Source organism: Octodon degus, unplaced genomic scaffold, assembly GCF_000260255.1.
Source record: "Octodon degus isolate 3935 unplaced genomic scaffold, OctDeg1.0 scaffold00010, whole genome shotgun sequence".
NCBI lineage: Eukaryota > Metazoa > Chordata > Mammalia > Rodentia > Octodontidae > Octodon > Octodon degus.
In genome coordinates this window covers 5,317,908-5,344,251 of record NW_004524586.1, presented here as the reverse complement: position 1 = coordinate 5,344,251, position 26,344 = coordinate 5,317,908, and the positions used below count along the sequence as shown (strand labels likewise).

Sequence of the window (26,344 nt, the reverse complement as noted above, 5' to 3'; positions counted from 1 at the left end):
GTTCCGCAGGGATACAGAGCTGAAGATGGAGCTTCACGTGGCTTTAGCCCCAAGAGCCACAGATCCTGAAAACCCCAGACACTACTGCCAGCTCCGGGCACCAGTCCCCAAAGGCCAAGCCAGGCCGAAGGCTGGCATCCCGGGTCTGCCCCAGCAGGCACCAGGGCTACAGCACAACTTGGCTACCTGGGTCTTTAGGACAAAGTGGGAACTGTCTCCAAACCCAGCATCCAATCCTATGGAGCGTAGTGTGTCTCCCAGGCCATCCCCCGTGTGGGCCCTCCTCACACTGTGGACCCCTAACCAGCCATAAAGTGCCATTCAGTCCTGCCTTGTATATTCCTCTGCGGCTTCATTCTTCCAGCAGGACTTGAACTTTAAAGATGACATCCCTTCACTCAGGGGGCTGAGGCAGGAGGATTCCAAGTTTAAGGCTAGCAGGGACTACACAGCAAGGCCTGTCTCAAGAAAAAAAGAAACCAAACAAAGATGATGCTTCTCGCCTGCTCTCACATGTACGCACCTCAAGGACACAGAAGGGGGCCCTTGGTGTCCTTGCGAGGCTGCTGACCACCAAGGGGGAAACACGCTTCTCTCCTCTCTGAAACCCACCGGCTGCAGGCACAGCCTTCCCCAAGTTCCTCCTCGTAGTGTGGGCACGTCACCACTAGGCACTGTTGCCATTTTCCAAAAATAAAACAATACTGACACTGCTTTTTCAAACTACACCCATGGCTTTCCCTGACCTTCTTCTCTGAAAAATAATCTAAAATTATTCTCTGGCTTAAAAGGAAAACAAATTACTGTGCTAAGTCAGGCAGGCAGAGGTGTGTACTCTGTGCTCAAGGGCTGCTGGGATGCCAGCACACTGTGCCTCACGTGGACTGAACTGAACAGCAGCCCAAAGTCAGCATCGCGGCCACACCCGCTTCACAGGCCAGGGCACAGCAGAGCGGGGTACAGCTGGACCCCCGCAGGCACCCGCCTCTGCTGCTGCTGCTGCTAGGTGCCACTGGTTCAATCCTGGGAGAACAGTACCTACCTCCCAAGCTTGCTGTGGGCATTAATGTGCTATAAGGTGCTTACTGCAGCGCCTGGCTCCCTGGAAACACCCACCCCACCCAACTCTCAGGGCCTGCTTAGACCTCCGACAGCCACTCCTGCCTGCTGGCTCTCGGCCTCCAGGAGCCCTGACCCTTTTTGGCTTTCTCAGGATTAACTAAAGTCATTCCATTCTAAAGCCCTCATTGTTAGCATTTATCAAACGCTGGTCCCAAGTCAGGTCACAAGACACAGCCTCAAGCCTGCAATCAGCCCAGCAAGTGCCAAAGCCTGCGTGCAAGGCACAGCCTTCCTCTTCTTAAGCCGGAGACGACACCCACACCAGGCTGCTGCCCCACATCCCTGCCTCCAGGGGTGCTCAAAGGCTTTCCCTACAGCCAGACTCAGGAGAAGGCAGCCCTGAGCTGTGTAGCCAGGGAGAGCAGGCCCTCCAGCCCTCGGCAGTGTCAGTGCAAAAGATGGCAACATAAGAAGCTTGGAGCCTTTTATTGATAATTTTTTATACAGAGATCCTTTCGCTCCTCTCCAGTGTAAATAAGCATAAAAAACTTAACCCTCATCTCCCAGCAAGGCAAAGTGGGGCTACCAAGGCCTGCCTGGTTCCCCTAAGCCTGGTACCTTCAGGCCCCAGCTGCCAAGCCTTCACCAAATAGCGTGGCCAGGGCGGGCCACCTGCCCCCCACTGCCTAAGTCCATGCTTTGGGGGCAGAAATGCCTCAGCCACTTATGCCTTGAGGTCCCAGGCAACCTGTAACTCCAGCAGAGGCCTAGGCAGAAGATCCGCATCGACTTCATCCTATTCCCTGTGCTGTATGTTCCCATATACCACGAAATAAATAAATAAATACAGTGGGAAGGCAGGGCAGCTGCAGGGTGAGGGTACTGAGCCAGCCCATGGCTTTGGGGAAAGATGCTAGGGCCAGCAACCAGAGGAAATACAGAATTGTGGGGAGATGAAGACCCAAGAGGACCCCAGGGAACAGCCCTCGAGCCTAGGGCCCAGCCCAGTGAGATCCCACACTTCCCAGGACCTTAAAGAGCTTTGGACCTCTGCTCTGCTTATCTGACCTCACTCCATGGGACACAGGACAGGGAAAGGAGAAGGTTTTCCTGCACTTGGGCAGGGGGAACAAGCAAGTGATTTGAGGGCCTTCAGCCACCCAGGTGGAGCTGGGGACACCAGGGCACCATGTAGCTGAGATCCCTCAAGTCCATTCTTCAGTGGAGCTTCCCCATGCTGTGTCCCTGTTTTGCAGGTCCTCTGAGGCTGAGGGACTGGCCCTACACTCTGCAGGGAGGAACTTTTTCCAAGCTCCAGTCTCCTGGAATCTGCAGGCCTGGCCACATTGGTCCTCATCAGCAGCTCTGCTGAGCCAGACCTAACTCCGGGGACCAGCCAGGGCCCCTTCACCGAGCCAGAGCAGAGCAAGGCCAATACGGCTTCTAGGGACAGCTCCCCTCAGCTCTGAGCACAGCACTGCAAACAGGGGAAGGAAGGAGAAGCCTCCTAAGTGGTCAGGCCCACCTGCGCAGCACAAGCACAGGGGAGAGGGGGTCTCCTCTTGGCCCCAGGACTGCTTCCCGCGGAGCCTGGCCTCTTCTCACTTGCTCAAGGTCTGATTACAGGAGGCACACACAAACACAGTCTCTCTTTGGGCTTCAGGGGCTGAAAAGGAAGAGGGTGGTGAGATACTTCTTTATGCCCTTTGGCTCATGGCCACAAGCGCTAGGCCCACCCTCCCCAAAGACCCGGAGAGACCACCCACCACCCAGGCCATGCCCTCCCTGATCCAGCCTCGAGCCTGCCCTCAGGCACCCTCCAGGGAAACTGGGCCTCTGGGCAGTGATGCCAGGTGCAGCCCTTCCCAGGTGTTCCACACATGAGAAATTCTTTGGCACCATCAGAACATCTCTGAAAGTGTTTTTTAAATAAAACACTTTTCCCAAAACATTTTAGCAGTGCTTAACTCTGGGTGGTAAGTCTACAGGATCATTTTTGTCTCCCTCCTGCACAGTAATTTCCAGCTTTTCTATTTAATAAGTATGTGTCATTTCCAAGATCAGAAAAGAAAAACCTCGAGTTTGCCGTGCAGCACAACACAGCAAGTGCGCCGCGAGCACATCTTTCAGCATCTGCGTGCGTGCTTGAGGCAGACAGGGCCCGCAGCCAACTACTGTCTCTGAAGCCCGCTAGCAGCACTCTTTTCCCTGTCTTTTACCTACATGCTTTACTTACAGTGCGTACATTTAGCTTTCACATAAAGAGATTATTTTTAAATTTTGTTTGAAAATACCAAATTGGCTGGGGTTTCCCGGGGAGGGCAGAGGGGCTCCTCTGCAAAGTGCTCCATGTACCACTCCTTAACTTTCGGAAGCAGGCACAGGCACGCGCTTTGCTGTCATGATTCCCGATTCCTAGGCACAGCAGATCTACTCTTGGCCCACACCAAATGTTACGGTTTCCATTTATTAATAGGATGGAGATGTCGCTGCAGGCCTTGGGCTAGGACCCCTCACTCTTTTCCTACAATGCGGCCTCCCCTTGACTGGCAGGAGGCAGCCACACCCTGTCATGACCCACTGCCAGTACAACTCACCTGTGGCCCCCATGGAGGACTTGGGCACCTTGAAGGAGCAGCACCGAGAGCAGAAGCTGTTCCCACAGTTACTGCAGCTCCGCTGTGGACAACAGCCAAAGAAAATGTCAGCTGCAGCTCCCACCCCAGGTACTTGGAGCCCTGAGCACATCCCTCCTTTCCACTGGCCAGTTCCACTCAGGGAAACCGGGCCTGGAGAGGTGCCCAAGCAGGGCAGAATACATGGAACACCACATAGGCAGGCTGGTGAAGGTGGCACATGGGCAAGTAAGATACACCATACTTGCTTGAGCAAACACCACAAGTGCCAGGCCCCGGGACTTGCGGAGTCACACTTCACCAGTGACTCCTTTCCACTCCCCGACAGCCCAGTCACAAGCACAGTGCTCCCAGCAAAAATACCTCAAGAGACTTACCCGCTTCTTCAGCACTGAGAAGGTGGCAGAGCAGCCTGTACAGTTCCCTGAGAACAGAGGCAGCAGCTCAGTCTTGGCCCAGACCAGGCCTCTCGACCCTCACCTGCTTCTAGCTCTTGTAAGTGAGGCCCAAAGGATACCAGCCAGCCCAGCTCCTCCACAGGGCACAGAACGTAAGGACGCAGGGCCCAGATTCAGAGCCAAAAGGAAATGCTGTCCCCGGGCATGCATGGCTCTCATCCCTGCCTCTTCTTTGAATGTTATAAATATTCTATCTACAGGGTAGACAGAAATGTCTCCTAGAAATGTAGACTGCAACTTTCTGTCAAAGAATTCTAAGAGAGACAGCTAGCTTGGAACCGGCACTTTCCAAGAAGACCCACAGGTCAGAATGCTCAAAGCACTGTGAGTAGCAGGCACGATGGGGGATACGGCCAGGAGAACGTTTCTGCCTGAACAACCAGCAATGGCAGCTTAGAAGATGGCTAGGAGAAGACAAGGGTGGTACAAGGAGGAATGAAGGGCGGGGAAGGCAGTTTCTAGACAAAGGGTGTGAGGCCTGCTACGACATGGCCCGAGAACTATCAGCTTCAGGGAGCACTTCTGCGCGTCCCAGGTCACATGTCCAGTCAGTTGAAAGGCCTCCCCTTCACACAGCAGCCCTGAAGCTACGTGACAGCTCCAAATGGGTCTATCCTGGGGGCTGGAGAGATGGCTCAGTGGTCTAAAGCACCTACTTGAAACAAGCTTCGCAAAGCACAGGGACCTCGGTTCGATCCTCCAGCACCACATGCCAGCCAGCCCCGCCCCCTGGTGGGCTGAGCTGGCCACACAGACACACACACAATAAATAAATGTAAATGTAATAAATAAAAATAAATAAATATTTAAAAAAAAAAAAAAAAAACAAATGGGTCTATCCTGCCCGAATCACCTATGGCGCTTGCTAAAGCAGCTTTCCTGGGACTACGGAAAGAAGAACAGCTAGAGTCGGGGGGACTGAGGCCACTACAGGTTCTACAGAACACCTCCTGGGGGCTGGTCAGGTCTCAGCTCTTGGCAGAGGAAACGAGAAAAGCAAAGGCCATGCCCACAGGTGGTACGGGGACCGCACTGCTACAAGATGACCCCTATACTCAGAACTGAGAAGGCAGCCTGCCCCACCTCCTCTTAGTCAGGGTGCAGAGGAACAGGACAGGACACCAGCGCTACTCAAATGCTGACATTCTGGCCCATGTCTGGGAATCCCTCTGAGCTGGATGGAGAGCCAGGGCCAAGGACCCGGCAGACACAGGCCCAGTACCCACACAGAGGCCTGGCATCACGGAGAGCTTTGGGGTAGGAGCGTGGCGTAGACCGCACATGGAGGATAAGCACAACCCTTCCCCTTCCAATGTGAGCTCACTCTTTCGGCCCTCACTCTCAGCAAAGGCCTGGCCTCATGCATTCTGATCTGCCACGTGATGAGGCCACAAAGAGAGAGCAGCAGGAGCCAAATGCTCTATAGTCATGCAGCCTCCAGGACGGAGAGGCCCTCGTCACCAGCACTCACCCAGCTGGAGGCCACAGCAAAGCTCCTGAGTAACTGGTCCTCATGCTTCCCATGTGCCCATTTATCCCCTGGCAAGCAGAATGGACAGCCCCTGCTAGAACTGCCCCTAGAGTTCACATGGTAGATTCTGCTCCCCAAGCAGACCAAGCATGGTGGTGCACACTTCAGTCCCAGCACTCGGGAGGCCAAGGCCGGAGGATCATTGAGAGTCTAAGGCCAGCTTGGGCTACAAAGTGAGTTTTAGGTCAGCCTGAACTGCACTGATGGTATCACAAAGTGAGGCCTCTGGGAGGTGACTGGCAGGACCCTCGTGGGGACACTGGTGTCCTAGGGGATGCCAGGGGATGCCTCGCCCACCCCACTATCGGAAGAGGCAGCCAGAAGCAGGAAGCACCTATGAAGCAGGACGCAGGCCCTCCCCAGCCCTGGTCGTGCTGGGCCCTTGATCTTGCACTTCCGGCCCCAAAGCAGACAGAGCTCTGTTGTTTCTTTAAGCCACCCAGCGTCGTGTATTGAGCTACAGCAGGCCAAAGAGACTAAGGCAGCCCCCAAAGCGCCGCCTACCCTGTCCTGGAGGCAGAGGGCAAGAGCATCTCAGGGGAGAAGCGCCTGCAGGATGAGCAGCAAGGAGGTACTTGGGCTAACAGCCTGTCTTGCCCTTGCCATCCTGGAGGGAACCTGATAGGCCTTTCTGCATCCTAGGTGGGAATTTCCAAACTAAAAGCCAAATTCAAAACTGGGACAGGCATAAACCAGGGACCTGCAGACACTAGGTGTTATGGTGAAAATCCGGATGTCCCCCAAGAGCCTCAAGCACCCACTCAGAGGCAGGCTTCGGGAAGTGACAGGATGGGGAGTTTATAGCTGGCCTGCTGCTGTGAGGTTACTGTGGGCGAGGCCCGAAGGTTGCTGTCCCACCCAGCTCCTCCCCTTAGGTCTCTCTCTGCTTCCTGTCTACCATGCCATGAGCAGCTCCTTTTCCATGCCGCACTGCAATGCCATCCCGAGAGGGATGCCTATGGACTAAAATGTGAGTCAGAATAAGCCTCCTGTAAGTTACGGGTGTTGGGTCTCAGCAACTAGAACTATGCCACCAAAGCAAAGGAGAACTGGAGGGGGATCATGAGGTCCAAAGAACATAGAAGCCAAAGCAGACAACCCAGATTTGAGGTCCACCTCTACCATTTACAGGCAGTCTTTGGACAAATCCACCTCAGGTTACTCATCTATAAAATGAGAACATCTAAGTGCCTTTCCTTGAAATGCACATATATAAATAAACCATTCTTTTACAGTGTCCCCTGGGCCCTCTGGAACTAGGCTGCTCTTGCACCCATAAAACTGCCTCCTGTGACATCCACACAAGGACCGAGCTCACATCATGTAGAAGTGCACTGAGCTCGCAGATGTGCTACAGAAGTCAGGGGCAACACAAATGAAAAGTGAACTAAAATGCTGGGGACATTCGCATGGCAACAGGAAATAGCAGGTCCAGGATCTCTAATCCTGAGAAAACAACTGGACTGCTTATTAAAGGCACAGGGGGGCTGGCCCTGAGACCTTAGGTCACATTCCGTAACATAAATCCCAGACACAGACCTGGAACTCACTGCACAGCAGAACACTCAGTACAAGGAAAACGGCAGCTCGGGGTCACCAGCTACCCTAGGCTTCCGCCATGCCTCTCTGGCACTGCTCCAGAACTCATGATGTGAGTCACATCTCCACACTGTGCTCAGAGACAAGTCCGCCCTCCCCCAAGCTGCCTTCCTTAACCCGCCCAAAACTCCAGTAACATTAGCAACTGGCCAAGCCTCAAAGTTGGCTGGAAGAAGTAACAAGGCCTTATCATGCCTGGAGGGAAATACTGTTCACTACAACTTCACTGTAGCTGGATCAGAAAAGTCAAGAGAGACTCCCAGGAACTAGCTGGAGGGCCCAGGGCCTCCCATATTAATGGTGCCCACTTCCTAAGCACTACTGACAAGCCAGCTAGGCCTTGTGCTAGCCCGTAACAAGGACTGTCCCACGTGAGACCCAGAACAACCCTACAAGGACTACTACACCTGCTATGGAACAGAAACTGAAGCACAAGCACAGAAAATAATTTTCTGGCACTCCTAACTGCGCCAGGATTTCTCCCAACTATCAGACTCCACCGCTCTCAGCCAGTCTGCTGCACCTCCTGCTGTATGCAGTCCTGAGATGGCAGTTCACCGAGTTCCTTCTCTTCCCAAGAACTAATGTTCAACAAGAGCACAGGGACAACGAGAAACGCACACTCATTCCTGCCACTCTGCCACTGGATATTTACTGATGTCCCTTTATTCCTTGCTCTTATCACAAGTCTGAGCCCGTAAGTGCAGAACTCTGGCCCTGCGACCCTGTATCTGCGATCCTCTATCCCCAACCCCAGCAGGAGTCCCATCAACACCCTTCTGTCCCCCAACCCAACCCCCTCCGCCATACCAAAGTTGTTGGTAGGGTAGCGCTTCCGCAGCCGTTCTGTAAGCCGTGACACCTTGATGCGCAACACCTCATTCTTGCTCAGGAATCCATTGTCCTGTAGAGCCAGCTCATCCTCTGCTGGACATGGGGTACCTTCATCATCCTCCTGTGGAAATAGCTCATGCCAGTCCTGCTCCTGCTGGACAGGCTAGCACCTGCATGCAGGGGTTCCTGGGCACTCTCGCCCAGCCCAGGGCAGTCCCTGCCCACCTCGTCAGCACTCCTACTTACCAGCACCACCAAGTGGGTCTCCTGCCTCCCAAGGTGCAGAGGAGAAAGGGAAAAAACACAGAAAAGAGATAGCAGAAAAAGAAGGTGCTGCGAGGAGCAGGCCTCCAAGCCAAAGGAAACTCCGTACTACGAGCACACGTCAGAGGTAAGCTTAACAGATGCCCTCTTTGGTAGGAGCTCAGTGGTGAAGAGGTTTGGAGAAAGCTGTATGGTACTTTTTTCACATGGGGTCATTATGCAAACAGAAGAGAACATAAGGAAAGAAAATATCCTTACAATGTCTTTCAGGAAACTGTGTTCCACTGAGCTTTTATGTATTTTACAGACATAAAACTGTGAACTGCATCAAGACATAAAATGTGTTCCTCACTGTAGGTCATGAACAGAAGTGCTTAAAGCCCTGCTATATTATCGCCACCATCCCCAGAATCAGAGCAGAGAATCATCTATCAGTCCTGCAGAAAGTTTGCAGCAGTCAAACTTAAACTGCCACAAGATGAGGCTGATCTAAGAGGGAAGGAGCCAGGTGTAAACCACAGCCTGATACAAATTCACAAGCGCCTCGCTGCTTGCACATCAATTTCCCAGTTTACAGAGATACAAGGAGAAAATTATGCCTGCTCTAAGGACCACAACAGCGCAAACGTGGTAAACAGAAGCAAGTGCCGCTAGGCCTCAGAGGCCAGAGCAGACAGGGAGTGGGTTACGTGTAACTGCAGCAAGTGACTGGTCTAAAGGAGCCAGTGGTGCCTCAGCTACGCTCACTGCGGGAGACCCGGACACCAGAGAACCTAAGACACACCTCTCGCTAACATTTCTCCATTTATAAACACTGACTCAAAAGAAATTTTTTTAAGTCTGCAAGCCAAATCAAACACTTCTGCAAAGTATAACTGTTCTAAAATCAAGAAGATGTTGAACTTTCCCTGACCTGCCATTTGGCCATACAACCACTTTCTCCAGTCCCGAAAGGGACATCTTACAAAACACTGCAAAGAGACGCAGGGCAGCAGCCTCCTCCAAATCTGCCCTCCTACATCAAAGGCTCTGAGCCCACTGTGTGCTGCAAAGGTGAGAAGCCACACAACTCCACAGAGCAGGCCATTTCCCAGCGGCTTCCAGAGCCCTGCTGCCCTGACCAGCCCGGACATTTAACACATGCATGATGGGGCCATAATTCATATGGCTTGCTGTCTGGCAACTCTGACTTGAATGTGCTACGTTCCTGCCAATTTAAACCAGTGGCGGTACAAGCCACCAATTGCTCAAGCTGGGGAATGTGTTAACTGGATGGTCACTGGTACCCTTTCCAAAGTTCTATCTAGCTCTGGCCATGGTCTAGCTTTCCATTTGGGGAAAAGAAAATTAAGAAAACAAAACGAACTCTAAAACCCCACAACTTCAGAACCACCCAACCTCTGCCTGGTCAGTAGAGGGTGCTTGGCAAGGGATACCCACCTCAATGGCATCTTTGAATTCTTCATCTGGCTCTGCCTCCTCAGCCTCCTCCACACTGCCCGGCGTGAGGTCCTGGGAAGAAAGAGTCTATGACAGAAGTAGAGAGATGACAGTCCTGTTCCCCACAGTACAGGGCCACCTCCCCTAAGCCAGCACCCAGGCTCCCAAAATACCTGTTCCTGCCCCAGAGGAAATGGCACAACTGCAAGAAAAAAGGAAGTCACAGGAAAGACAGCCATCTCTAACCCAGCAGGGCCAGCGTGCTGGGCGTAGCACCAGGGGTGCACCTCCAGTGGCCAAGAGCAGGGCTCTGGAAGCCTAGGACCGGATCTGAGACCTGGGACCTCCCCACCAGTCAGGGCCTGGGAAGCCAGTCTGTGCCTCTCCCTTCTCTGCTGCCATTAGGAATAATCTTTCTCAATATAACCTACACTCAGCAAGGTTATTTCTAAGACAGTAAGAACAGTACCCAGCACAGAATAAGCACTCAACACCACTCAGGGCAGCTGTTTTTACTACGAAGCACTTCAGAAGCAGTCAGGCTTGGGAAGAAGCAAGACAGAAGCCAATCTTGGAGCTATGCAGTAGGAAGGAGTCAGTAAGAGGAAGACCCCACCTGCCCATGGCCAGCTCTTGCTGCTGGTCCAGGCACTCACCTCAGTGGGCGTGGGGGCAGGCGTGCTGTCCAGCAGGGCAGCCTTCCCCCCAGCGTCCAACAGTAGCGGGCTCTCACAGGCACACTCCTCCTGGTTAGGGTTCATCCGCCGCTGCAGAGATGCCCTGTACTCAGACACCACTACCCAGGACAAGGAGAAGAGGGTGGGGCAGACACAAAAAGGATGAGTGGCACTCTAGGGGTGTCCACTTCTACACGTGACTGGCCACTTTCTCCACACCTCACCCTCTGCTACAGGAAAGAGCTGGTTTCCTAGCTCTGAGCAAGTCACCTAACCTGCTTATGAACAAAAGATACCACCTCCTACCCAAGACTGCTAGAAACCCCACTGTAACTTCTAACCATACAAACAAACACAGTGCCATGCAAGCACAGGTACAGGCCCAAGACCACCAGGCCGCTCGGGCCACTCCAGACTGCCTCTGCACCTCAGAAGCCAGACGGCAGGCGGGTACTCGGGGATCACAAAGAGATGGGCTCAGGCAGCTACTGTGAGACTGTGAAACTCCAGATGACTACAGCCTGGAGGGTGGTGACAGCGTTCAAAAAACACTTTTCCCTCGTCTCCAGAAACTAGCATGTCTGTGAGTGACTCCCCTGCCTTCGGAAAAGAGAGGGAACCTCTCTGTTGGAGCTTTCCCTCTGTTGGAGCTTTCCCTCTAGGAAGTCAGCCTCCCCTAACATCTAAGAGACAGGAGACAGCCTTCCACTGGGAACCCTAGTGTGGTGCTGCCCCCTCGTGGAAGGCACAGCGAACATTAGCTGGACAGAGAACCAGGGAGCCTGCACTGGCCTCCAGAGCTGGCCTGGGCTCCAGCTGCCAGGCTTCCCGGGGCTTACCTCGGAAGAACTCCACATTCCCCAGAAAGAGCGTGCTATTTAAAAGGATGAGTACCCAGCAGAGCGGCAGCAGGTACAGCATGCAAACTGTGCCCAGCAGCGCTCCATAGAACCTAAATGACAGAGGAAAACAAGATCAGAAATTCACAAGGTCAGAAGGAAATAGGTTGGAGTACACCTACACAGATATCCAGGTGAAAACTAGCTCAGGCCTCAGTGAATAAGCCAGAGAAGCCAGCTAATCAAACAAGCGGAGAACAGTGACGGGAAAAATTCCGAGGCCCCTGTGTCCTTACTCGCTAACCACAGATGCTGGAGAGACTGCGGCAGCACCTGAGCCTGGGACACGCCAACTCGCTCAACTGTCACTGCTCTCAGGGTCTAGACTCCGAAGTGGATCTGGAAATGTGTGTGTGTGTGTGTGTGTGTGTGTGTGCGTGCGAGACAGACAGACAGACAGACAGACAGACAGACAGAGACAGGGTCTCACTTTATACTTGAGACAGGCCTTGATCTCACTGTGTAGCTCAGGCTGATCTCAGATCTGTGGCACTTCTCCTGCCTCAGCCTGCTAAGTGCAAGAATTATGGGCATAAGCCACCACACCTGGCCATACTGGATCAGAATTTAGCTCTGCCACTTTTCTCTGTGGTACGTTCCTTGGGTCTCTGACAATTACTACTGCATGTGTAAAATGGAAATTAAAACACTGCCTACCCATCGGCTTACCATAGAGAGTAAGACAATACACAGATGGGCTGGTGAGACAACTCAGCAGACTAAGCACCTGCCTGGGTAAGCACAGGGACTGGGGGTCCATCCCCAGCACCACAGGTCGCACTGGCCCGGGCGCCAGCCCCACCCCCACCCGAGTGCACTGAGCTGGCCACTGAGTCTGGGTGTGGCGCCATACACGCCTGTAATCCCAGCGCTGGGGCTGCTGAAAACAGAAGGATCACTATGAGTCAGCTACAGAGTGAGACCCTGTACCAATACATAAATTTTTTAAAAAAGGATAATACACGGAGCATAGTGCCTGGCCCCAGGCAGAGACTAGATAAATATTAGTCATAATTATGACTCGTGTATGAATAGCCTCAGAGCTAGGCATGGAGGCACCCTGGCAGACCGAAGCAGAAGGGTCACAGGTTCAAGTCCAGCCTGGTCAACTTAGCAAGATCCTGTCTCAAAAACAGGGACAGAGTACAGGTGTATTCAGTACAGAGACTCAGTTCAATCCCTACTATGACTGAAAGAAAAAAAGAAGCCTCAAAACACCCATTCTATTTCATTTAGTAGTTTTATCTTTGAATTTATTCCAAGGAAAAAAACTTCAAAAGATTAAAGCAAATATGCTCACTATAAAGGTAGTAATAAAAAGTAGAAACTGACTTAACTTGTAACACAATGGTCCATAAATCGGTGTATATTAATTTTGTAACACAAATAATGTAAAGGCTTTCTAGCAACAAGGAAAATCACTTAAGATGCAATTAATAAAAAAGAGAAAGAAACCTCACATACATTATGCAGCTGTACAACCACAGAGCACGAGGGTATGACCAACTTCACAAGGCAAGCGGAACATTAGCGGCTATTTCGTGGTAAATTACACGTGAGCTACTCGCCCATTATTAAAGCCCTTCTTCTACCACACATTTTTTAAAAAGCATCTAAACAAAAGCAATACATCGGAGCCCACAAACACACAGGCGGCTCTACACACTGGGTGCTCTTCCTCTGAGGCAAGAGGGCCAGAACACCTCTTGAGGTGTTTTCACCTGCAAACTTCTACAGAGCTGTGGAGGTGAGAGGAGGCCACTCACTGTGAGGACACCACGGGGTTCTCCCAGTGCAGCACGCGGTAGGCAGCTTCACAGGTACAGCACAGGCGGGCCAGAAAGGCCTCCAGCTGAATCAAGCTGCAAACACAAGAGCAGCCGTGAGGGAGCAGGATGGAGCCCAGGAGAGGCGGGCCCGAACCCAGAAGGAACAGCCGGCGAAGCCAAGCTCCTTAACCATACTGGATAGGTTACAAAAGCATGGGAGAAAAGGCCTGGCCAAGCCACTCCAGAGCTGCTTCTGTCCTCTCTTTGAAGCCCGCTGCTGAAGAGGAAACAGCTAACAGTTCTCCCTCTTGCTCAGGCGGGCTGCTTCACTCTTCCAGGGTGCAGCTGCCTCATCTGCAAAATGAGGATCAGAAGACCCTTGGCACAACCCCTGTGAGGGTCCACAGCACAGAGCAGACCCACGTTCCTCCACCTGCGGTGTGAGACACGCAGGCTCCCCTGGGGAATTTCCTTTTGTTTTAGATGCTTTGTGCCCAAGATGCCCTAAGCGCTCCCACACCCACATCCAGGTTCCCAAAGGGCTGCTTGGAGAAATGGCTGCTTCCAGAGCTGAGGCACGGAAGGTATTAAATGAACTCAAACATCCTCTTGTACTTGAAAATGATGAGGAAGCATTTAAAAATGATGGGGATATATCAAAAGAACATAAAACTCAGCTCAAAAGCTATCCTACTGGCCAAATTCAGAACACCTCAGGATCAAAATAAATGAGAGCAAGAGATTATATCCTATTGAATAAAATAAATTCTGTGAGTCCACACTAACAATAGGAGCACTTTCTTATCACAGAACGTCTGTTAACAGCAGATAAAATGAGTCAGTGACCTCTGCAACCACCATAATTAACATTTCCACTAGCTTGAACCAGTAGTCCAAACACGACTGTCCCACTGGGAGGCTTTTTATTAATTTTATTAGTAAAAAGACCAATGCAAGGGCCAGCCAGACAGCTCAGCGGACTAAAGTGCCTGCTTCGGCAGAGCGCAGCGGCTATGGTTTGATCCCCAGTATGCTATGCCGGCCCCGCCTCCAGGGCATGCTGAGACGGACTGAGACTGGGCGTAGTGGCGTGCACCTGTAATCCCAGCGCTTGGGAGGCTGAAAACAGGATTACTATGAGTCCTATCTATATAGTGAGACCCTGTACTAAATACGTTTAAAAAAAAAAAAAAAGACCAATGCAAGCGACAGACCCATCGTACAAGCCACATAATGGGACAGTCATGCTTTCACTGTCGGTAGTACAAACCGCCCAGCAACAAGGATATACTCACGGCCCCATTATGAACATGCCAACCCAAGACCCACCAACGGTTTTTAAAGCAGTGGGTGAGCCAGGCAAGGTGGCACACACCTATAATGCCAGCACCTGGGAGGCTAAGGCAAAAGAATGACAAGTTCAAGGCCAACCTGGCTACACGGCGATTTCCAGGCCAGCCTGAAACACAATGAGACCCTGTCTAAAAAAATAAAACTAAAGCAGTTGGTGAATGTCTAATAAGGAACAAAATATACACAGACTCAAAGTAACTCCTCTCAGATTACTAGCAATGAAAGATAAAATAATTTACAGTAAAGAAACCATAAGCAATTGATCAAACAGTATTTTCTGACATAATGTGTCCATGACGTGGAAACTGTGACACTGAAGCACCGCTTGTCATGGAACTGCCAAAAGTCCATAACCTGAATCTAACCAAAATTGAGGAAGCTTCTACAAAATAAAAAGCTGTACTAAATATTTTAAGGTCGTAAAAAACAAAGACTGAGGAGCTGCTCCAGATCCCAGGACACCAAGGAGACACGAAAGCTAAATGTTAAGGGCCAGGGGTAGGCGCAGTAAAGCGTGCGCAAGGCCCTGAGAGCCATTCTCACCACTACAGAGCACAGAACAAAAAAGCCTGCTAAAGGAAAACTGGGAGAACCTCATTAACAAGGGCAGGGGGTGGGGGAGCTCGTCGACAAAGCACATGCCTCGCATGTCTCAGATCCTCAAAATGATCCCAGGACAAGGCGAGGGAAAAAAGAACTTTATTAATAGAATCGTTACAATGTGATTATAAATACACATATGATAATAGTACTAATGTTACTACAATAAATGTGAGTTGGGGAGATGGCTCAGTGGAATAAGTGCTTCCCTGGCAAGCGCAAGGGCCTGAGTTCAATTCCTGGTTTTGCAAAAAAAAAAAAAAAAAAAAATTTAAATTCACTGTAATAAATGTGATATTTCTTAATTCTGATTCTAATACAGTGAATATACAACAGAACAAATGTTCTATCTGGGGAAAGGGCATATAGGAACTATTAAACTATTCTTGTACTTCTTTTATGAATTTAAAATTATTTTTATAAAAATTGTTTTTTGGTACCTGAAATCAATCTCACAGCCTTGTGCTTGCCAGGGAGGCACTGGGCTGCGGAGCTGAACCCCCAGCCCTTTTTTAAAAAAAGATTCTGAGTCCTCATTTCATCAGCACAGATCCTAAAACTGGACTAAGAAAAGACTGGCATGGCGCCTCCCCAAGGATGGCATGAGCCATCCTGTGACACAATGGATACATGTCATTGTACATTTGTCAAAAGACACAGAACGTACAACACCAAGAGGGACCCTCGCGTAGGTGAAGGAAGGACACTGTGCCGAGATCACTCTCAATGTAGGTTCACCAGTTATAACAAATGTACCCCTGTGGGGAGGCACAGGGACACAGGCGACTGTGGCAGAGGAAGTACAGGAACTCTCTGTACTTCCTGCTCAGTTTTTTGTGTGCCCTAGAAATTAAGGGATTTTTTGAAACAGAAACAACAGATACTGAGGACCCCTCCTGATTACTCAGAATTTCTGGGCAGGGCCCAGGAATCTTTGTTACTTTTTTTTACTACTGCTGTTCCTGTCAAAAGCCTACATGATCCTCTGAAGTTGACACAGTTAGTTAATAGTATTCAGCAGTCTTTTTTAAGATGCTTCCTAAAAATACCAACTATGTCAGGTTTCCACAGTTTCTCCAAAAACACAGCAACAATGACTTTACTGAGCACTTCCTGGGCACCTGACACTCAAGCAGGCTTCCCAACCACACTGTGAGTAAGCCCTATCCTCAGCCCATTTAACAGATGAGAAATCTGAGGCGCAGGGAAGTTAAGGGACTGGTCCAATGCTACACATGTGGAAAGGCTGGGATCTGAACCTAGACAATGGCTCCTGCAGGCATAGGCTTAGTCAAGACTCCAGACCATCTTTACAGGAGAAAGAACATCGCTGTGAAGTCACCTGGACCTGGAGTCTCACCCCAGCCTAGGCACCATCTACCTCCTTTTCACCCGTAAGTGGAGGGTAACAACAGGAGCCACCACACAGAACTGTTAGCACAATTAAATGAAGTATCATCCGTGGTCTGCCCACTAGAGCCGCCGGCGCACTCAGCAAGCTTAGTGAGGTGGCTGCCGTTATCCTTGAGCTGGGCTTGTCTGTTCCCATGCCCCCCTCCTCTCTTCATACTCACAAGCTCTTCACCTCCGCCATGGCCTCAGGGCGGGAAAGGCGAACTTTCTGCAGGTCTTCCTGCCTGATGCTGTGATACTTCCTCCGCATCAGCTCAGACTCCGGCAGCCGAGCCCGGCAAACCTCCTGGAGGTAGCCCAGCAGGGCAGGCACTGAAATCATCAAGGCCCCCACCGAGTACCAAGCGCCTACGGGATCAAGAACATGGCAGGTAGCAGAGGTAAGCAAGCCCGAGGAGCCTGCCCACCCTGCCCACTTGTTTGTCCCTCGCCTTCGCCGGAGTTCTGCCTGAGCCACCTTCTCTGGTCACCCAGTAAGACATGGCATTTCACCCCACTCTTCAGCCCCCTTACCCCAGCCTCATCTTCTTCATAAATTAGTGTCTCCCCCATGGATATAAGCTCTCAAGGACTGGCATTCTGTCCATCGGTCACTGCAGTAGCTCTAGCTTTGTTTTGCTTTGCGGGGGGGGGGGGAGGTTGTTGTTTGAGACAGGATTTCGCTATACAGTTCAGGCCAAACTCTTGGTAATCCTCCTGCCTCAGCCTCCCAAGTCTGGGATTACAGATGTGTAGTACCACACCCAGTCCCAGGTTTGTTTTCATTTTTTAAAATTTATCTTTTATGTATTTGATTATCTTTTATGTATTAGGGTCTCACTATGCAGCTCAGACTCATAATGATCCTCCTGTTCTCAGCCTCCCCAGCTCTGGGATTATAGGCATGCACCACCACGCCCCGACTAGGTGGCCGATTCAGTGCACCGGGGGGCAGGGCCAGCGCGGCATGTGGCGCTGGGGATGGAACCCAGGTCCATGCGCTTGCACCCCCAGGTTTTTTTAAAAAAAAACATTAAAAACTGCTGCTACCACACAGTAGGAAGCCCATGCCTAGAGTCTAGCTGCTGAAAGTTCACAGTAACATTCAGATCTTCAAGCCATTAGGACACTGAAAGTCTTTCCTTCTCATTTAGGGTACTATGGGACACCAAATACAAAAGCCAGGACTAAAGAAAAACATCTTCCACGAACATAATATCCCACCAGCAAGCTGAAGAGCACGAGGCCCACAATAAATGCTTGTTCAGTGCCTATCAGAGGAACTGCTTTCTTTTGGAAATATATACAACCAGAAAATCAAACCTCTGGGAAGTTTTGATCAGGGTCTAAGAAAAAGAATGCGATCTTGTAGGAACTGGGTTTATCTTCAACCCAACGAATCCTTATTTTCAGAGGAAAGAAAGGCGATATGGAGAAGGTATTCACACTACAGGAAAGGCCAACTCCTCAGAACATCCTGCCCAGATCCTTTACTCGATCCCCTGAAGGGGCTGCTCTTCCCAGCACCATCTCCCAGTTCCAACCAGGGAAAGGGGCAGATGGCCGCCAACACTGCAGCAGGCGGTCTGCAGAGCCATCACCACCAGGACCCCTAGATTCATGCACCTGTCTACAAGTCCCTTTCAAAGGCTTCAGGCCCCTCCTCACTGCTGGTGACTGCCCAGCTGAACCTCCAGGCTCATTTGATGCACAATAGGAAATAATGGAATTGCAAAAATCACCCCTCCTCAGCTCATCTTCCTAGTACCTTTACCCCATGCCATGTTCCCAGCTGAGCCCAGAATGAGCTAGAAAAGCACCAAGAGCAAAGGTCAATGCATCAGCAATTAGTTAAGAAGAAAGCAATAATAATAATCATAGCAGCTACACTGTACTGGCTGCCGATTCTATGCCAGGCACTGTGCAAAGTGCTGCACACAGAGTATCAGGAATATCAGGCCTCAACACAAGGGTTAAGTAATTTGCCCAGGTTGCCCTAGCAGCTAGGCCCACAGCATCTCTCCAGAGCCTGTGTTCTGACCCCAAGCAGACCCGGAGAGAAGCTAACCCAGGGCAAGAAGAGGGGCTCTTGCAACCACAGCCACAGCTCTGTATTCTTCCACCAGACAGCCGCAAAAACCCACTGGCCCTGAAAGCAGTTCTTACCCTCATTCAATGTGAGGAACAAGATGTTGAGGCTCACGCAGGTCAGCAAGGAACACAAAGGTGTCTGCCACCTATAAAACAGAGAGTCCTGATCAACACACAGCCACTCTCCAGCTGGAAGGTGAAGCCCCGACAGCAAAGATGGGACATTCAGGCTAGGAGACGAGGAAGGGGCCTGGGGCGCAGAGGACCACAGAGAAATGACAAGTGAGCCTGTCTCGTGGACAGGCACCCAGGAGAAGTGAGATGAGGTCACACATTAGCCCTAGAGGGAAAAAACTAGACCTGTGCAACTTCCTCCCATAAGGGGGTTCCTATTAAGGAACCTGTTTAGCTGCTTCACCTGTTTAGAACCAGAGACTGAACCCAGGGCCTTCAAACTAAGCTACACCCCCAGCCCTTTTCTGTTCATTTTGAGAATGGGCCTCCTTAAGTAGCTACGTTACCCAGGCTGGGCTGAACTCACAGCCCACCTGCCTTAGCCCCCGAGGGTGCTGGGATCAGAAGTGTGCATCACTACTCCTGGCTTCCCCTTTGTCCCTATATTCTCCTTGACAGGTAAACTGACAAATGTTTTCTCTTATTCTTTTTCACACTTGGAAAGAATTTACAACTACTGCCTATGAGTTGATCTAATACAAAAATCAAGAAAGAAAAATTACAGATTTCATTGGCTCTATTTGTGACGTTATCATCTTAGGTCTGTATTTTTTTTTGGTGGAACCGGGGATTGAACTCAGGTCCTTGCGCTTGCCAGGGAAGCGCTTATTCCACTGAGCCATCTCCCCGGCCCCTCTTAGGTCTGTATTTTGTGTCTCAGTAGTCTGAGAGTTTATCCTGAATAGTAAAAAGGGATAAAAAGAGTAAAGATTTTATTTTAATGTATTAAAAACTGAAGATGAAACTAGAATGCAGAATTCACACAGCAAACACACCGTCATGAACTGCAATAGATGAAAAGCAGTTCTGTACCTGCTCCCATCAGAACCAAATAATAATGGAGAGCTGGGGAGATAGCTCAGTGGCTTAGGAGCCTGCCTGGCAAGCACAAGGTCCTGAGTTTGATTCCTGATACCAAAAATAAAAATAGAAAGCCCTGCTTCCACCTTAGGGCCAGTAAAATAGCGGATTAAAGCACCTGCAAGCAGGTGCAGGGGCCTGCCCTGCCGGCCCTGCACCCGGGGCACACTGAGACAGCAATTGAGCCTGGGCGTGGTGGCGTGAGCCTGTAATCCCAGCCCTTGGGAGGCTGTAAACAGGAGAATCACTATGAGTCTGATCTAGCAGTAAGACCCAGAACACCCTGTAGACCCTTCCCTAAAATACAGGGGGGGAAAAAATGGAACAGTTCCCAAGAGGGAACGAAAAAGACCAGAGGCTCAGATTGCTGAGGTCAAGCAAGTGCTGCTGGCTCAATCCCTCATAAGGATATTTACTAGGGAAATAAGAGCACAGATTGATAATGAAGCCACTGAGAGCTCAACTCTAAAGCAGTGTCGATATACACAAGGTAAGCCATCAGAGATAAATCCCGTAAACGGGCAAACAATTCACTCAGAACTTCAGTGTATTTTCTTGTGCTCTAATTAGAGAATTTCAGTTACTACATGAGGTTAGTTTATTGTTTCAGTTTGAATTGAACTGCTTTGGTTTGGTTTGGTTTTGAGACAGGTCTTGCTAAGTGGTACAGGTTGGCCTGGAATTCCATCATGTAGCCCAGGCTGGCCTGGAACTAAGCCTCTTTCACACAGAGATTATAGGTGTGCACCACCGTGCCTTGCTAATAAGGTTAGGTCATAGACTTTTTAATAAAAATTAGGAGGGAATGAAATAACACTCTTACCTTTCTCTTATAATTCACCACACTCTACCTGTATTACCCTAAGCAGACCTCAGAACCACTGCTACCAGGGTAAAAGCTAAACAGAAACCAGATCTAATACTCCTGAAAGGCAAACATCAGACTATCACTGAAGTCACTTTCATTTCTAAAGCTCTCCCATTCCTCCTAATGTTTGGTTCTGGGAGGCCTACAGAATGGAGTAGTTGATCCAAAAAAAAAGTCTTTTATGAACTGACTGCAGCTCAGGCTTTAGACCTAATAGCCAAAGCCCAAGATTAGGTTCCTCTTCAAAGTCAAATCCTCTCTACTAAGAAAAGAATCATCAAAAGTATATACTAATCTGCCAGCCACTTTCAAAGGCCAGTGTTCCCCGGGCCAGCAGGGGAGACCACTGGCTGCGAGAGAAGGGTTAGGCGTGACGTTCCGCCTCGCTCTAGCTCTAACCAATCTCACCATATCCTCAGAACTGGAAACCCTCCTCCTCCCTGCCTCTGTCGCCAAGAGCACAGTGACTCACAGCGGAGAATACGACTCTGGAACCCTGGGCAACACAGGAAGGCCCTGTCTCCTGACGATGGCCCACCATTTCCAAGCTGAGGCAAAGGTGAGGGCTCAACAGCACCCTCAGGGGAACCCAACTTTGCTCACCCCACCTCCCACCAGTTTTCTCAGGCATTTTTGAGGGTTGCAGGTCTTTATGAGAATCCAGAACACATAATTTTACATGCCACTTCAGGGGATTTGACAATCCCCAAAATCCACTAACAGGCTCCAAGTTAAGAATCTCTGCACTTTAAGATAACCACGTTTTAGGACATTCCTGGTGTGATACAATAAGGACACAACATTTATTTTTTTTTTTTTTTTTTTTTTTTGGTGGAACCGGGGATTGAATTCAGGCCCTTGCGCTTGCCAGGGAAGCACTTACTCCACTGAGCCATCGCCTCAGCCACAATATTTATCTTTGCTAAAAAGGTAATACTTATAGTTGAATTCAGTCCCACTTTTAAATCTAACTTTCAGTTTTCACTATCAGTAACCCGACAAATCTAGGTGCGAAGCTCTCCGGGCAGTTATCTCACTCATTGTCTTCAGCATGGGGAAGCAAGCGACTGGCTCAGACGACTGAAACATATTCACGAGACTTACATCTCTTATGTCTTAGTCATATACAATGTACAGTCTCGCACCGGAACCTGACTCGGCCAGAGCGACTCTGCATGTCATTTCTGGGGAAACTAGAGAAAGCTGCATACAAACCAACTACACAAAGATATCAACAAGGGCTGCGAATAGAGCCCAGCAGCAGAACGCCTGTCTGGAAGTACAACATCCTGAGTTTAATTCTCAGCACCAAAAAAAATCTTATTTGTTATTGTGTTACATATGATGTTGATGATGAAAGAAAATGTCTTTAATTATTTAGAGACACAAACTGAAGTATTCAGGTAGTAGAAGGCCATGTATACATAATTAAACATACTTTTAAGAAACAAAGTGAGCTGAAAGAAGAAAATTAGGAATAATAAAAGCAGAGGACAGGGAAAGTGAGACCCATAGTTCCAAGCAACTAGTGAAAATGGTACCTGCTTACTCATAGGTATTTGTACCAACTTTTTTTCAAATTGATATCCTGATTGTAACAACTGTGCTAAAACTGGAAGAGTGGAAATTAAGCCTGTAAAGATAGAGAAGGCCAAAGAATCATACACGCATGTGTAAATACACCATTGTTTCTCTTTTTTTTTTTTTCTTTTCTTTTTGTGGAACCGGAGATTGAACTCAGGCCTTGGCATTTGCCAGGGAAGCGCTTATTCTACTGAGCTATCTCCCTGGCCCCTACACCATTGTTTCTCTAGCATAAGAAACCAAAGGATAAATAAGGACCAAAATGTACAACAGAGGGGCCGGGGAGATGGCTCAGTAGAATAAGCGCTTCCCTGGCAAGTGCAAGGGTCTGAGTTCAAGCCCCGGTTCCACAAAAAAAAAAAAAAAAAAGTACAACAGGTATTGTGAAATAGGAAGAAATGGGGAAGGGCACAAGAGCTGGGGGAGGGGTAAAGGAAAGGGAAAAGAAGGAAAACATGGAAAAGCTTTTATAAATGGGGAGCAGAGAAGGTGTTGAAGAAAGCATATGGGAATGGGGGAAAAAGAAAGTTATAAACAGGTACAAATTCTCTATGATGAATGTGATCATTTATATATAAATGTACCAATAAAATCTGGCTGTAAAAATATTTTTTTAATTTTTTAAAAAAGCTACAGAAGTGGGCCGGGGAGATAGCTCAGTAGAATAAGCACTTGCCTGGCAAGTGCAAGGGCCTGAGTTCAATCCTCGGTTCTGCCAAAAAAAAAAGCTACAGAAGGCCAATGCTAAAGGATGTCTACCAATCCTGAGATAAGATTTTTTTCTAGTTACAAAGCAGCTTGGTTAAGAAGCCAGATGATTCCCCAGTGCCTGCCTCTCCTGAGTAGAGGCAGAGACACAGGTGGGCCTGGACAAATCTAGAGGCCAAAATAGCCCAGGCACTGCCTACCAGCCAGCACTATTCAGAGCAGGGAAGCAGAAGGTCCAGCAGGCCAAAACCACTCCATGAAGTCTGTACCTGAGCAAGTATCGAACGCCATCACCCGCATCCTTCAGAGGTTCCAGGTAGATCTCCAGCCTCTTGTAGGACAGAACCAAGTTGAAAAGATCAAATGCTGGTGTCTTGGTAGGGGCAGGTGGAGACTCGGGGGGAGCCTCCGGCATCACACTGGGGCTCACTTCTGACCCACTGCCCTCACGCTCCGATATCTGCATCCTGTAACCATAATAATTCCCAACAGTTGTACATATCGCACTCCCAGGCCCAACACACTTCTTTCATGTGATACCCATGATAGAGTGAGGCAAGGGGATGGTTATACATGGATTACCATTTCACAGAGGAGGAAACTGAAGTTATGAGTTACTCAGACACAAAATCCTGTGCCGACTCCCATCCAGTGCTCTACTCCCCACAGATGTGTCAAGAACACGGCACACACCTGCCAAGCACCCATGGTTGCTGCAGGAAGGCAGCCTGTGCTCTCAAAAGAAATGACGTCCTAGAATATTTTTTTCTCCCTCTGCTGACAGCGTCTTGCTATGAAACCCAGGCTGTCCTGGGACTGCAACCAGCAACACCTTCCCTGGCTTTTCTTTCATTCTCAACCAGTTAATTACCATTCAGCCTTCTAGTTTCAGCTCAAACATCACTTCTCTGCTCTGGGAAGTCTTGGCCTGTTTCCCTACCAAGCGGCTGGCCTCCGGTCATCACAGTTTCTGTACACAGAGGGTGCACAGTAACTGCAGCTTGCTAACTTAGCAAATGGGCTACACCCTTCCGGGACCATCACGTCTCCACCTTACCCTGTTCTCTCTAATCCTTCCCCTCCCTCTGTTTCCAATAATTTCATGGACCAGCCCTGCGCTTACGGCAGCAGTCACCTTCCAAGCCACCCCACTTCCATCTCTCCTTTTGGATGCAGCGAGCCACAGGAACCTTCATGCTCTCTCCTACTTTCAAAGTCCAACCACCCCGGGCGCTAAGCAGCATGTGAAGCAGTACAGGAGGGGGCGGCGTCTCCGCAGTCAGTCCCAGGCAATAAATTGCAGCCGGAGGTGGGGAGACAACAAAGGGGCTGTTGGGAGCCCAAAACCCCCGAGGACAAAGCTTGGAGTAAAGGTACCTGGCGAGGCGCGGGAGCCTAGGGAGGCGGGAAGCAGGTCAGTGGCAGCAAATGCTAGGACTGCCACCTCTGCAGCCCAGGAAGCCCGCTGGAGTCCCCAAGGCCCTGGCGAAGGCCACACCCAAGGTGGCTCGGCCAGCAGGTGGCAGACCCGCGGGGTCCGGCCGCCCAACTCTGCACTGTCGCGGGAACGCGGAGGCGGGGACTTGGTGGCACCTCACCCGGACGCTGGCTCGGTGGGGGGAGGGGCAGGGACGGCCCGAGGCACTGGGAGGGCCACCGGCCGGCCGACAATTTCTTCAAGCCCGCCCCACCCCTGTGCTGCGACGCCCCCCAGGGCGGTTCTGGTGCCGCAGGTCCGAGGGCCACCCGCGCTGCCACCGCCACTTCCGGAACGCGAGTCGCTCTGCGGCGGCGTGCCCGTGACGTCACCGCGCCGGTGCCGCCCCTGGCCCTGGCGCGGGGCTCAGTTCCAGCCACTCGAACAAAGGTGAGCGCTCGGTTTCGCGCTGCGCCTGCGCGCCTCTGCAGCCGCTTGGGTTAGCTCTTCACCTCTGCGGCCAAGATCGCAGAGTGCTATGGAGCATACCCCTGGTGATCCTACACTTCGCTACCCCTCCTTGCTCCGCAGTAGTCAGAAAGAAGCACAAACTGCAGAATCTGCATCCTCACCCCCAACTTTGGCAGGCACTAGTCTGGGTAACTGGCGCCCCTGAGATTATGAACCCCGGAAAGGAATGATGCATGTCCTGTAGGCCAGTACGCAGAGAATGCCTTCTGGGTCTCCTGCTGTGCACAGGACTCTGCCCAGGGCTTTCGCAGCTCAGTCCCCTTCACCCTGTGCAGTCCAGTTAATGTCCCTTAAACCACATGTGCTACAGTTTTTTATTAAGACAGATACATTCGTGTACTGAGGACTCACCACCCAAGCGCTCTTGTGTAGTGGAGGCATTATGTAGTCCTCTTCTGGCAACCTCGTTAGGATTACCGCCACTTTACAGGGGAAATAGCCTACATATGTTAAGGAACTTCTCGAGCGTCGCCGCAAGTGAGCTGCCAGAGCTGGGATGTGAATCTCGCGTGAAGTCGACCTCCACGTGAAGTCGGCCTCCGCGACCCGCCCCCTGCCTGTGCTGCCCCCACTTTCACCTGCGTTTCCCGCCCGATCCCTGCTGCTCTGTTCTTCAGGTGCCTCCGTGTCCTGTCGGCCTTCCAACACCGTTGTCTCCCTCACTGCTTGGAATGCCTGTCTGCCACCCTTGCTAACCCTTGCTTCTGTGCAAAGCCAACCCAGTCCACTCAGCAACTCATCTCTGTCTGAAAGCCATCCCTGGTTGCTCCCGCAGAAATAATCACTTCCCTCCCAAAAACCTGCAGAAGTTCATCCACATCTCTTCCCGTAAGTGTATCCTTTCAGAAAGCTGCCGTGCTCCTCCGACCAGGACTCAGCTGTGTTCAGACTTCCAACTCTGCTTACTTCTGAGGCCTTGTACCATCCAACAAGCCCTGAAATCCACACTCTCAGCAGCTCTTGCCACTCATCTTAGAGACAAAAATCCGTAGAAGCTGGGTGTGGTGGCGCACGCCTGTAAGCACAGCACTCGGGAGGCTGAGGCAGGAGGATTGCTTTGAGTGTGAGGCCAGCCTGGGTTATAAAGTGAGTTCAAGGCCAGCCTGCACTGCAAAGCAATACCCTGTCTAAAAAAGAAAGAAGAAAAAGAAAGAGAAGGAAAATGTTTCCTTTACCCTCTCTGCCTTTCCTTTCCTTTCCTAGCTGAGACCCGTTCTGCTTCTGCTTCCGTACCCACTGCACCAAAGCCCTGTTTTCCTCCGTGCCGCAGGGCTACCTGACTGCTCACCTGTGACTTCCCGACTGCTAAATCCAGCGGACTCCTCGGCTCTTCCTGGCAGGTGAGCCCCGCAGCACTGGAGAGCCCCCACTCCTCGTCCCTCCTCAATCCCCTTTAGCCAACATGATATCCTCTCCTGTTCATCTTCTACCTTCAGAGTCTCCTTAGGGCCTTTCTTACTGTCCCTCAAATGCTGTCCATCTTTCACCCTCTTCCTCCTGACTCCAGGACTCTACCTAGGGCCATTCATTTTCAGA

The 26,344-nt window shown here is 50.5% G+C and overlaps 1 protein-coding gene across 4 annotated transcripts; it reads right to left on the bottom strand.

Moving 5' to 3' along the window:
* Positions 1–1,533: 1,533 nt before the first annotated feature.
* On the bottom strand, positions 1,534–24,616 carry Zfyve27 (zinc finger FYVE-type containing 27). Of its 4 annotated transcripts, none has more exons than XM_012513470.2 (12): positions 24,238–24,616; positions 23,130–23,327; positions 18,681–18,751; positions 16,697–16,883; positions 13,167–13,262; positions 11,341–11,453; positions 10,481–10,620; positions 9,825–9,911; positions 8,097–8,241; positions 4,076–4,122; positions 3,660–3,741; positions 1,534–2,728 (listed from the first exon to the last, which is right to left on the bottom strand). In XM_012513470.2, the coding sequence occupies exons 2-12, from the start codon at positions 23,324–23,326 to the stop codon at positions 2,664–2,666; spliced, it is 1,230 nt and encodes a 409-aa protein (XP_012368924.2). In that variant the 5' UTR covers position 23,327; positions 24,238–24,616; the 3' UTR covers positions 1,534–2,663. The 4 variants fall into 4 exon arrangements, with proteins under 4 accessions (XP_012368924.2, XP_004625580.1, XP_023564637.1 ...); XM_004625523.2 differs by having other exon boundaries at positions 9,825–9,896; XM_023708869.1 differs by lacking the exons at positions 16,697–16,883; positions 18,681–18,751.
* Between the last annotated feature and the right edge of the window lie 1,728 nt (positions 24,617–26,344).

Bases quoted from the DNA above. Each gene is read 5' to 3' on its own strand.
- Zfyve27 (XM_012513470.2), bottom strand. From the start codon at position 23,326: ATGCAGATATCGGAGCGTGAGGGCAGTGGGTCAGAAGTGAGCCCCAGT. The intron at 4,123-8,096 runs GTATGGCGGAGG...CTCTGTTCTCAG, and splicing joins CTACCCTACCAACAACTTTG to GGAACTGTACAGGCTGCTCT. The intron at 2,729-3,659 runs GTGAGTTGTACT...CTTCCTTTTCAG, and splicing joins GTCCTCCATGGGGGCCACAG to CCCCTGAAGCCCAAAGAGAG.